The sequence below is a fragment of the Poecilia reticulata genome, chromosome 13, assembly GCF_904066995.2.
Source record: "Poecilia reticulata chromosome 13, P_reticulata-male-v2, whole genome shotgun sequence".
NCBI lineage: Eukaryota > Metazoa > Chordata > Actinopteri > Cyprinodontiformes > Poeciliidae > Poecilia > Poecilia reticulata.
The window spans coordinates 8424914-8438330 of NC_088842.1; the positions used below are offsets into that span (position 1 = coordinate 8424914).

General features: G+C 38.0%; 1 protein-coding gene across 2 annotated transcripts in view; it reads left to right on the plus strand.

The window, feature by feature from the left end:
- The window catches only part of LOC103474211 (roundabout homolog 2), a 100505-nt gene that overhangs the window by 63775 nt on the left and 23313 nt on the right, over positions 1 to 13417 (plus strand). For both annotated transcript variants that reach the window (XM_008425015.3, XM_008425016.3), the window contains exons 13-17: positions 3376 to 3542; positions 5526 to 5647; positions 5831 to 6047; positions 6184 to 6302; positions 8225 to 8396. In XM_008425015.3, coding sequence (XP_008423237.1) covers positions 3376 to 3542; positions 5526 to 5647; positions 5831 to 6047; positions 6184 to 6302; positions 8225 to 8396 — 797 coding nt within the window. The remainder of the gene's footprint in view (positions 1 to 3375; positions 3543 to 5525; positions 5648 to 5830; positions 6048 to 6183; positions 6303 to 8224; positions 8397 to 13417) is intronic.

Sequence of the window (13417 nt, forward strand, 5' to 3'; positions counted from 1 at the left end):
ACATAAATGATATGCATTCCCTCAAAGCCTACAGGCAACAGCATTTGTTGTCTTATATAAAATGCAAATATGGCTCATCATTTTTTAATTTACATCCAACAAAAATTCTGAAGCCATGGTTTTGACTGACATTTTTTAGTCTTTATCATTTCAGTCTTAGTTTAATAGTAATCCTGGTAATCTAGTAATCATACATTTTTGATGTGTCAAAAATATGATTTTTGACGTATCATACATTTAATGTGCAAGTTAAAGCATCTGCTGCTTTTCCAGCCTTTTCTGCACAAAACATGTCTTTCAAAGCTGTTTTTCTACTAATCTATTAAACACACCACAGTATTGTTTTCTAGATGACCGATAGACGCGAAACTACTGAAATGGCCCAAAGTGCTGTAGTGACTATGCCAGGCCCTTATGTGGCGCTATAATGCTGCAGTGGAAATATTGGGTGTACAGTGCACATAAAACTTTCATGGCAGGTCTATGACGTCGTTCTTTTCCAGAAATTTTTGTTTTGGTTGTCTATATAACAAAGACAAAAGTAGGTAATGCTGTATCACTGACATCTGTTTCAGAAAATATAGATTTGGGTCAAAAAAATGCTATTCTCTCTGGGGATCTCTTTGTTTACATGAAATTGTTAGAAATTTACTCTACGAATAAAATTTGATGGATTTCATCAATATGGATGCAAAAAGAACCAAAAATTTCTGTTGTATTTTTTAATATTAAAATTGCAAGACCTCCAAAGTCTGGGTATTACTTTAGTTTCTTGGCATAAAACAAGTAATGTCTGTTTTTATTAAATATTTCTTAAATGGATGTATATCTGTCTGCTTTTCTTTGTTTTTTTAATCCAGTTTTATAACATGAAAGCCGCCTCTTCTATTAAGTTGGGAAGTTTTAAATGATCAGTTCATTGATACTTCTTAGGAAAAAAAATGTTAATGAGATTTTCACAAATTTCACAAACAAGGAGTTGGTTGAAATGGTTGAGTTTTATAGGAAACCAACCACTGTTGCCACTTAAAAGCCATTTTAGACCTTCAGCTGGACACTTTAAATGGCAGTACTGCTCCTCCGGAGAACATTTGGTGAGAAAAAAATGCCCCTGTTGATAAGGAATGGAGGGAAAAAAGCGATGACCTGCTTGTTGTAATTACCTCACTATTTTCCTCTCCACAGAGTTGAGAAAAATGTGAAACAGGGCCACGCTGTTTGATAGCACCTGTATCTTTCCACGGCACCAACCTGCCGTTTCCTCGACTGACTCCTTCATGAGTCAACCTGCTGCAATAAAGGAAAGAATAAAACTTTGTCTGCAAGCTGAGACCTGCCGTGTGCTTTTTAGATAAAAAGAATCTCAAAGATTCGAGAAGCCAGTGATGAACTCTTTAACTCATCCGTTTGCTCATTCAGTAGGAACTACTTAAAGAATGTGCGGGAATTAGTCATATTTGCTCACTTTCTTGCTGAGAAATGATGAGAAAGTCAGCGCACTGAAGAAACAAACAAGTCAAGTTGTACCATTTTGTTTGAGTTTTTAAGATGCCGATTCCTTCTGCCTGCTGGTTAAGGCAAATGGACAATTATTTTTGCTTCCCCTCAGGCAAATTACGATTGAATAGGCAAAGAGAAAGCAACTATGCCTTTTGTCTTAGCGATCTGAATGTGGCTAAAGGGTTGTTTTGGTGGAATAATTATGAATCAATTTTGTCTCTTTTTTTTTTTCACCGGCTAAATTGAAAAGAGACCTTCTGGCTAAACAACTGGAGTTTTCAGCATATTTATCTGGGCTGAATAAAGACGGGCTGGATATAACCCAGCAAAGATTGTGCTGCTCATTTTAAAGGATCTAAATAAGTGTGAGAATCATTTGAAAGTTGTGAAGAACATGAACATTTCTTGTACTTCTATAAGCTGGTACACAAATTAGACTTTTTTTTCTCCTAAGTGACACAACCAAGACTGCATTATGCCATCACTGAAAATGGAATCCTTAAAGGTGGTTATTATGGAAAGTTGACGTTTTTTAGTTTTATATCATTTTATAATGTTATTCCCTCATCAAAAAAAATACCTGGAGTGTTGCTTTCATTATTTCATGCATGAGAAACCCTTGAGTCTCCCATGGCAATCTTTGGGGTGCCTAAGCACTTGTTTTCACAAAGCTTTGCCTATTTCCGCCAAGCAGAACCTGCCTCTCAGAAACCCACCGTCACTCAGCTCCTCCAGACTAGCGGCAGCAGGACTTATCAAACACCTGGTGGAGCTTCTCATCTCCTGAGCTCATTGTGCAAGCTGCTATTCGTCCCAAAGCTCGTAAGAATGTTTGTAAATGGTGCAATGAAAAGCATTGTGATGATACAATGAAGGCGGAGTTTCAGAAAGAGCAGGAGCTTCTTAAAGGGACAGAGGCCAACTTTCAAGTTGTCCAATTACAAAGTCAATTTTTGTTTAAGTCTTGTTTTCGGTGAAGTGAAAACCACTTCTGCAATTCACTAAACACAACAAACCTAACTAAGCCAAATGACAAAACTAAGAAAACCCGACGGCATTAACTGACAACCTGCTAAGATTATTTTGCATGACGCAGGATTCTTTTCTATATTCTGGCTATTGTTTGTTATTATTTTGGCCTTCTCTGTCATTTTGTAGCTTCTCTATTGATTTTGGTCATATATCTTTCTGCATGTGTATTATTTTGATTGTTACCAACGTTTGACGGGGTAGAAAAATGACAGCGACATAATAATGCTTCATTCAGTGATGGATTCAAAGTCTTTATTCATTCTCAGCTTTTCAAGTGTCTCTTTCTAATGTATTTTATAATTTTCTAGTACAACAATCATTCCCTACAATTGAGAAAGAAATTCTGTTAGACATTTCTAAAGAGAATCTTTACTCGAACTAATTCACCCTATCGCCTTGACTTATTGCTTTGAGCGGTCTCAGTCTCAGGAGATTCGAGTGTGTGATTTTTTTTTCTTTTTTTTATCTGTCGGGACGACTGCCGTGACTAAATTTTACAGGATGTGAATTTCAGATCTCTCCTTCTGACACTGACTTTTCCAATTTCATCCGTCCGTGCTATCACCGGCAGAACTAACCATTGTGCTCAAACCCATGTCAATCAAGATGAAACGATAAATTACCGAAGCTGAAAAACCCAGGATATTAGAGTCTGTTTGATTATGTGTGTTCTTTTTTTGGGTGGAAAACATCCTCCTGATTAGGATCGAAGGGATTCATATTAGTATTCTGGTCACATTCAGTTTCTTTTTACCTGTAATAGAAAAGGCTAATGTTTTTTTTTTATTTTAAAAACAAGTTTTAATAATCCCGTTTTCCTTTGTGGTGTTTTCTCTCACGCAGCCAGTCGGTGGGCAGCACCTGGCAAACCGTTGCCGACCACGTGAAGCACGAGAGACACACGGTTGTTGGACTTTTCCCAAACACTGTTTACCTGTTTATAGTCCGAGCCGTCAACTCCTACGGCCTCAGCGACCCCAGTCCGATCTCTGAGCCGGTCCGAACTCAGGGTGAGGCCCTCACCGATCTGCACACACCTGATAAAATGCAGAGTTATTTAGATGTAAAATAACGCCAGTGTTGTAAAAAAAAAATCCAGTTTGTGGAGTTGAGTTCTGCACAACTCCAGGATAATAAAACACTGCGTCACTGTAATAGGATAAGTATGTACTCCCAAACTAACTATGCGCTGGAGCACTTGTTGATGTAATTTCAGCATTTAGTTTTCTTCAGTGCACACTTTCCCTAAAATATAGATGATCTAATGAGGGACAATTAAAGTCCAGCTGCGACAGGACGTCTTTTCATTTGCTGAAAAACATCTTTTAGTTCAAAGTAAGAGCAAAGATCAAAAAGGAGCTTGTGCAAATGTATCAATCAGAAGAAGGCACAAAAATATACCATATAATCATTGTGAACCTAAGTTATCAATACCACTGGTTTATGCGTAATGTGATATTTGTATTTTGCCAACATCTACTTGTGGCTGAACGTAATCTCACAATTTGAAAGAGTTCTTTGAAGAAAATAAAATAAGGTTGATGATAAAAATTACTCCTTTCAGTGTTAAACAGTTTGATCTTATAGAAATAAAAAAATATCAGTGGAAAAATACAAAATGCAGGTCAGCAACTTTAGGAAGGGTTTGAATAATATAATGCAATTTAAAGCTGTCTACTGATTGAGAAGGATATGAAAATTCGGTTAAAATATGCAAAAACACAAGAGAAATTATTATCATTATTTTTAAAAGTATCAGAAACAAACTCTTTTGTTGAATTGAAATAATCAGCAGTACGAATAATTCAGGTCGTATTGATATGTTAACTTTATGTTTGTCTGAAAATGACATTGGAATGAAACTGGAGAGGGAGGCTGCCCTGAGGCCGACAGCAACAAAAGAGCTGAGATTTGTGGAAGTAGCAACTATGTGTTACTTTTGACAACAAACTCCTGTTTTCACCAATCTGGAGTAAGGAGCCAGGTTGCTAGGCAGAAAGTCTTTTGTTCCACATAAAACATCAAGGTCAGACAACAGGTTTCAAAGTGGGTAGGTGAATGTGCTCTGATGAAACCTGATTTAAATAAATAGCATGCTTAACAAAAATAAGTATACAACATCACCAAATGAGCAGCAATCAAAACTTCCAGGTGGTGCTAAAAAACCACATGAAAGGCAGTTTTGTTTTTCTGTGTTACCATTATGTCCTTCAAATAGTGGCGCCCCAGAAGGTTTTCCTAAGGGAAGCAAGAGCAGGCCAGAAAAAAAAAAGAAAAATGAAAAAATAGGGTGGCACAAAGAAAAAATAAACATTTATTCAACATTTATTCATCTAGTTATTGGGTTTGGGTTTGCATTGGAGCCACCACTGTAGTCAAATGTAAAAAAGAAAAAGAAAAACTTATGGAGAGGATAATTTTAGTTTCGGAATGGTCTATTCAAAGTCCAGAATTGTAACTCTGTGGGTGTCACCAGGACCTAACAAATTTCTACCAATCCCAGTTTAAATGGGATTATTTAAGATTATTTAAGAATCTGCACACTTATTGTAGAACTTTTCTCCGTGTTTTTTTTTTTGTAACAGATTTATTGAAATGTGTGGGAAAGATGTTGCATTGACCTCAAACAAACCTGCATTTCCTGTAAAACAGGAGCGTTTTCACTTTCTTAGTAAATCCTTTGCTTTTTACACTTGTCCATTTCCCTCAGTGTGCACTTCCATTTTTGCATATTTAAAGAAAAACAAAGATAGTGGATGTAGAGCAGAGATAATGTGCCGTGCTCTTTTAAGAAGTTGTTTTTTATGTGCAGTGTCATAACTAATTGCTTTCTCAGCGTGGTGCTTTTCTGCCATGAGCAATGTTGAATTTCAAGTTCGTCCTCTTTTTTTTTTTCATCTTTTGCTGAATGGCTTCTGTTCAGCTGTGCTTTGCTTTGATTTTTCATTTATTTATTTATTTTCTGGCTTGATCTCGTTTCTTTGGGGTGTCAGATGGGAGTCCAACAGAGCAGGGCGTGGACCACAGGCAAGTTCAGAGAGAGCTGGGGGAGGTTTCCATCTACCTGCAGAAGCCCGTGGTTCTTTCTCCCACCAGTGCCAGGATTTCTTGGACTGTGAGTTCACTTCGTGGCTGGAGATGTTTTAATTATCAAAATGGCGAACGGCAACGCTAATCCTCATTCATTAGCTTCAGTCACTCCCTCACACAGCGCATGAAACAAACTGGATCCGTGGAAGCCCGAACACTGCTGGAAGGTGGTTGACGTGCTTGTTTGTTTCCTGCCAACTCTTTCCAGGTCGCCCGTCAGTCCCGGTACATCCAGGGTTACCGCGTGTTTTACCGGATCATTGGGGGCTCCTGGCTGGTCCGAGATGTGGAGGCGACATCCGACTACAGCGTGGTGTTAGCAGATCTCCAGAGCAAGAAGGAGTATGAAGTCAAGATACGGCCCTACTTCAATGAGCTACAGGGCCATGACAGTCTCATGGTTCTGGTCCGGACCCCTGAGGAGGGTACGAGATTACCAACAATGCAACAGATTACGTCAGCTACTTCCAGAAATCATGCAGAAACATGGACTTGTAGATATACTGCTGTCATCTAACACTTGTTCACCCATTTCAGCTTAAAATTTTCTCCTCTTTCTAGTCTCAAGTGGCCCTCCACAGGCTGTTTCAGTGGTGCAGCTCACCAATAGCTCAAGCATCAGTGTCTCCTGGGAGCCACCGCTTCATAACGTTCAGACTGGGATCATCCTAGAGTACAAGGTGGGCCAATGCCCGGGAGCATAGCGTAGCATGAATTACTAAATCGAGTGTTCTCTGCAACATGTTTTTTAGATTCACTGTACTAAAAGTTTTTTTTTTCCTTGTACATACAGCATATACACATCTCTTGTGTATAGATGTGCTGGTTAGAGCACCAAACCCTTCCAAATGTCCACAAAATTAGCTTAGCTAGCTGTGTAACATTATCTGATATGTAGAATATGTTGGAGTGTTACTCATGCAAAGCTTACAAAGAAGTGTAAGACACATAAGAGTGTGATGGAGGTATCAGACTAGCAAAACCAATCAAAACAGAACAAGCTGGTCTTTTTGCTCTTTGATGTTTGCATATTTTTTTACGCAGGCTTTACTCAGAGGTGTACGGAGCTGTTGTTGAGATGGTTGTGAAAAGCACTGATTTGTAATTAACAATTAGTAATGACTCTTTTGCTGCTCGTGTGCTGCCAGTTCTTGTTTTGTCATCAGTTTGTCTGCTAAACACTTACTGTTCCTGTCATCTGTTTGCTGAGCGGAGAACAAGAGAGAAAAAAAACAGAGTCCTGATTGTCTGTCCATTAGCATTAGCACAACACTGATTACTAATCACCAGGCTGCTAATCCAGGAAAAAGTTCAACTCTATCGTTTTTGACGTATTCTTTCCATCTGCCAACACACGTAGAAACAAACAGAAGGCAGCTCATTTTAATGTTTATCAGCAGAAGGCAGGGATCAAACCAAATCCTGTAAAGTTTCTCATTTCCAAGGAGCCATGTGCTGCATTTGTTAATCAAAGCCTTAAATATAAAAAAGCACTGCGTTCCAAATAGATAGCTTGGTGTTGCGGCACAGATGTTCATTATAACCTTCAGCGACTTCATCGCAGAACTTCACAAAAGGTTAATTAATGAAAGAGTCGCTTCCTGAATATCAATGTAGATAGATATGCAGATTATATATAGCAGACGCTGGAAAGAATCTGAGTTGCGGTCGCTATGTTACTGATAAAAATTTCCGTGACAAAATTAGGGCTGATTAATCTACAGAAGCGGGACAAAAAGCCTTTCTATTCTTTCTATTTTTTGTTTCCTATCAGATAAGAAATTTTGCAGTTAGAATTAGTCCTTATCGACTGAATTGGTCGATGAGGAATGATATTATTCAAGAAGAGATCTTCTGTTTTGATTCTGTTTTCTTCAGGCTAAGTTTTGCTTTAAATTTAAAGAGCTTGATTAGGATAAATATAAAAGAAAATTGGTTGAAATGAACCCTTGCAAAAGTATACACACCACTTTAGCTTTTTCATGTTTTCACTCTTAAAATCCCAATTAAATCCCAACGGATGTTTTTGGTTTATGTGATAGATTAACACAAGGTAGCGCACAATTGCGATGTGGAAGAAGAGGTATTTAAAGTTTTTAAAGTTTTTTTCTAATGTTTGTAATTAGGCATCGTGGGTCATAGCACACACACAAGATGATTGACAGCGCTAAAACCCTCCTCTGGGCTCTGATTAGTTGTTTCTGATGAAGCGGTATGTTTCTGCAGATGGCAGTAGGATATCAGAGGGAAAGCATAGGAACTTGATTTTTTTGCTGATTATCTGTGTCATGTTAAGCAAACCATTTTAACAAATAAGTAAGAAAACGTTTCTTTTTTTATAAAAGTTACATAATGCAGCTTTAATCTGAAAAGATTTAGCCACTTGTTGACCTAAATCTTCCACATTTACACCATCAAAATTCCTGAGATTCTCTCTGGTTTCATCTTTTATTCTCTGCTCTATCCATATATGAAAGCACAAAAAGCTCAGTTAAAAGCTATGTCCTTTTTTTTTCTTTTTCAAACCCATCACGATCAGAGCCGCCTTGTCTCGTACTGAAGGAGCAAGCATTAACTCCTGCTCATCTTCGTCTCTTCTCAGGTCTGGTGTTTGTCCGGCGACGCGGAGAGTCAGATAAACCGAACGGTGGACGGTTCCGTTCTGTCCATCCTGCTGACGGGTCTGCTGCCTGACGTCCAGTACACGGTGGCGGTGGCTGCTGTCACCAGTCTGGGTGTGGGCGCTCTGAGTCTGCCTGTCAGCCTGCTTGTCGGTGAGTCACTCAAACCGTTGCAGCCGCCAATGCTCTGCAGAATATGGCAGGATGCACTCCCAGCAGGCTGAGTTTACCCCGGGTGAAAGCCGTCCTCCGAGCGTCGCTGAGCAGGTTAAAATAAGGGCGGTGTGCGATTATCACTCTTCTCTGGGGCGTGAAAGATGTTAGTCGAGAATTCAAACTGAGAAAAAAAAAAAGATCTTTTTATATCTGAAGCAGTGGCCTCGTGTTTACTTGATGTTTTCCTTCAAATTCTTCCAAACATAGTGTGTTGACAAATTAGGGAAATGAATATATATGCGGAGCAGCATTGGGTGTTTGTTTGAAGCCGCTGGAAACTGGAGTGACAAAATCCGACTGACGACTTCTGGCAGACTGCAAAATAACTCTAGTGACACATCCCTCCACATGCCAATCAGAAGCATTTTATACAGTTATCATCGTGGAGAAGTATTTAGATATTCCAGTTAGGAGTATTCTGTGGGGTTTATGTCGGATTTCCAACGTGTCCACACCTCTGTTTGTCATGTTAGTAAGGAGAATGACACATTATTTAAAGACCTATTACGGCAAATTTGCTTCCACTTTAATTTAATTCTTAAACTAAACAGAAACATTGTCTCTGACAATATTTACTCACTTTACTTTTCAAAAAAGTTCTTCAAATCTTGAGCTAATGGTATTTAGATAAAGACGTCGCAGATGAGCACAAAGCCTGTTTGTTTTCTTCTTTTTAATATTAATTTATAATTAAATATGCAACTCAGATTTAGCACATTTCAGCAATAAAGCAGTTCAAAGTTCTTTACAATAATAATATACAATAACCAACTACGAAACAACCAATAAGCGTTATATTTTGTCAAATGCCAACATTAAATTCATCTAGAATAATAATCACCATAATCAGTGTTCCAGTTGTTATGAATCAAAGGCAAATCTAAACAAATAAATGTTTAACTTTGTGTTTCGGCTGTTTTGCAGTTTTCTGGAGGTTTATCAAAGATTTATGGTTCATTCTCTTTTTGAAATCTATTTCTATGAAACATAAAAACCCCTTAAACTTATTCAAAGTATGTTTTCTGTGAAACATGAAACAGAAAAACATCAAGGTTGGATTCTTTTGCTTCTAAACCTAAAAATGATCCATTTATATTAAAGACAGGAATCAGTCAAACCTCCACATATCTCACCGTCATGTTTTAATTCATCCTAATATTTTCTTCAAACTGTAAATCTTCTGACAGTCCTGAGAGATTTTAAGTTAAATTGCTTTAATTTGTCTTCTCAAGTTTTCCAGGAAGCTTAATATTTCAGGTAGTGTGTAAAACCTGCCACGAAGTGCACAGTGTAGTTTTGGGAAGTCTAACCATTGCTTAGGATGGATGTGAGCAATTTGCATTCTGCTATGAAACCATATCTTTTGCTGCCTACCTTTCCATCCAGCTGTCACTGAGTTGTCTAGCTGTCTGTCTGTCATGTAGTGTTTCCTCTGTCAGTGTGTTAGGGTTTGTGTGGAAGCAAGCAGAGGACTGAATGTGTGGCTTCATAAGCGTGATATAAATGTTAAAACATTTGTTTTGTTAAACTTCTACTTCAATCTATTGGTAAACCATGTAAAGACGTGTAAACAGCTATAAGGAATCAATTTTCTTTTTTCTGTAGCAGTGGTGTAAACTTGCACACCAAATAAACCCCAAAAAACAAAATAAAGTATCCATTTTGCAAGGAATAAAAACTCCCAGGAGGAAAAAAATTGTTTTTATCAAAAACTACCTGTGCAAAAACTTTTAAACCGAAGAATATTGCTGAAACATTTTATCTTTTTTAGTTTTAAGCTGTTAATAATCCATACATTCCTCTTTCCTGGGGTTTAAATATTGATTACTTAGCCAAAGCTCTCCAGATTGGATGTGTTTCTCCTCCCGTCACACATAGTGAGGACGATGGTAAGTAAAAGACTTTAGAGAAACGCAGGGCAAACAGTGGCTTCCTGACGTTACCGTAGCAGCCATTAGATGCCATCTACATGCTAACCAAAATTTTTGGGAAGCATAAAAGGAAAAGTCGCATAAAGTCAAAGCAGATATTGGACCCTCTAGGATCACAACTATTAATGCAAATTCACTCATCATTCGCAAATTCTACTGAGTTTCAATTTTTACCAGTCAAAAAAAGCCTAAAAACTTTTGTCCTTTCAAACTCCGAAAATGTCCACAAGTTTAACATTTTTGACTTTTTTCTGGAAAATTTCAGTTTCTTTCTATCAAATTTTCAACTTACAAATGTCCTCAAAATTTCTAAGCTTAGAATTGTTTTTGCTTTTTTCTAGAAAATCTTTGAGATAAATCTAAAAATGTCAAACTTGTACTGGGCTGAAATTTACTTCTTTGTGTTTTTTTTTTATCTATAATGGCCATAATACGTAAGCAGAAGTACATCTTAGATTAAATCTTAACAGAGATTCTTTTGCACATTAGTTTTTTAACATGTTCACCAAAGCAGTAGAATAAGTCCAGCCTTATAAGGCTTAGAGAAAATTCTCCACATATCAATGCTACCTCCCATATTCTCCTGCCTCTCTCTGTTTTTTTTTTTTTTTTTTTGTTTTATTTTTCATATTTAATTGAATGGATTATCTAACTTAATAGAATACTGCTTTGGTCAGTCCTACCATTTTATTTTAGTAAACCTTTGAGAGAAATTACTTCATGGCATATAACCAGGCTCACCCTCAGCACTGAAAACAAATTTCCATGATTGATCTCTGATTTGGGGCCTCACCTCAGTCTTTATTAGTTTTTACAAATACAGAGCTTCTTACAGCCATAGTCTGATGGAGTGTTACATCCATTCCCGCCTCTACGCTGGGTTGATTAATTGGATTTCAAGAGGTGGGTTGCAGAAATCTCCATTCCAGTTAAAGTCCAGACACATTGTATTCTGCGGTTGCCACCATCCAGAGGAACAAGGACGCCGCCGCTGCTGCTACAAAGAGATGTGGCGGCTGAATTTTTGAAAAGCCATTACGTCTCAACGTATCAAATCTCACATTTGATACATTGAGACGTTTCAACGTATCAACGCATTTTCTATGTAATGAAATCGAAAAGGTGATATTACAGATGTTCGTCACACACAGATTTGTGTGTTTCAAATTGAAACCCGAAATTCGGTTTCTCTGAAAAATGAGAACAAAAGTGATTTTCAAGATAGAGATGTTAGACTGCTGGCTTCAGTCAGCGGCCCAGCAGACACTTACTGACAAAGTTTACAACCAGGATAAGCTGCAGAAGGTCATTGATAAATGAAGAAGAATTAGAAAGCTTGAAACATTTCACTCCATGTGTAATGAATATATGGAATATGTGAATTTCACTTTCTGAAATAGATTACAAAAAATATTATTTTTTGCAATATTTTAGCTCTTCCTGAGTTAAAATATTGCTGTTTTTCTAAATGAATATGAACCGGTTTTCCTTGCATTATTTGAAGTCTGAAAGCGTTGTATCTTTTTCGATATTTTCACCATTTTCATTTTCTGCAAATAAATACTAAATTCTTGCTTGGGATTTCTGGGACATGGCGTCGTTTTGCGTCCTTGGTTAAAATAGAGTAGCTGCATTAATGATGCTACTGCAAATGTTCTCTGTGGGCATATTCATCTGGAACATGATGTATTTTCTCTACAATAAGCTTGTATTTAGATATGCAGAGAGGTTCTTTAAAGCTGGGGATGCTTGTGCTTCGTGGCCCCAGAATTGAATGAACTCAAACAAACTGGACACATTCTGCACATCGTGTTTTCAGCTCAAGGTCTGGTGTGGAAACAGATTTAGGGAGTTGTCTGTGAATTTGTAGCGTTATATATTCGTTTTTATTGTTGTTTTTCTTTTACACCAATCTGACATGGATCAGGAGGTAGAATAGAGCGTCCATTGTGATTCTGGCACAATTTATTCCTACTACTGCTGTCATCAAGACATGTCAGAGTTTATTTATTTATTTATTTGTTTATGCTGGTTAAGGTGTTTCGGCTTTCCGTTATGCCTTCGTCACCTTCAACTCTGACATTTATGTTTATGTTAGAGAAGTCTGATCATTCCTAGCTGTTACTGCTGCTATTTCCTTGCTCTCTTTTCTACAAAGACTGTTTTCCACATAGTCCACACAGTCTCTGTGTGCCACACACATGTTCTGTTCTGTCAACTGAGAGAGAAAACTTTATCCAAAGCCTTTTGTGCTTAAAGCCTGTATAACTTAAATAACACACATCAGGGTTTAATCTTTGCACTCCTTTAACACAGTCTTTCTCAAACTGTTGTCTCCGGACCAATGGTGGCCCGCGGGTGCCCCGTAGTGGTCCGCAAGGTACTGCACGTAAACAGCCATATATTTGCGGTGAAGCGAGTTCAAAGTGCAACGCAACAGCTAGCTTACCGAAGCCTTGTGTGATAATAATGGCTAAATGGCTTAAGACTGTATCACTGAAAAGAAAACGGTGGAAAGTTTGTCAGGGTGAGTTGCAGAGCTTTGGTTTTTGAACACTGTTACGATACAAAATATTTGTTTTTCTCAAAAGCAACTCAAGTCTATTTTTGGGGCCTGCCATAGCATTACATAGGGAAGGGCAGTGACTGCCTTGCAAAGCCACAAAAATGGTATCAAAAAGGTGCGGGTCATTCCCGCCATGATTGCTGTTATTTTCATTGGGGATCGGAGTTACGATGGTGACGTAAAAAGCGAAAACCGAGCGAAATTTCCAACTGCCGAACCTTAGAGTGCAACTGACACCAACTGCCGCTTTTTTAGAGTGAGAAACTTAGTGGCTTTTTGACCCCAAAATAATTTTGAAATCGCCCTCATACCTACAAAAATCGCTCTATTTGTATGAAAGTCGGTCATGACATTGATATGCATGCCTGCTCCTGTAAAATGTTTTCAAAATTTCTCTAGGGCTAACTGTTTTCTGTTGAGGTGCTTCAGAGCGAAATCATGTGACAGGGTAACCTCAGGCT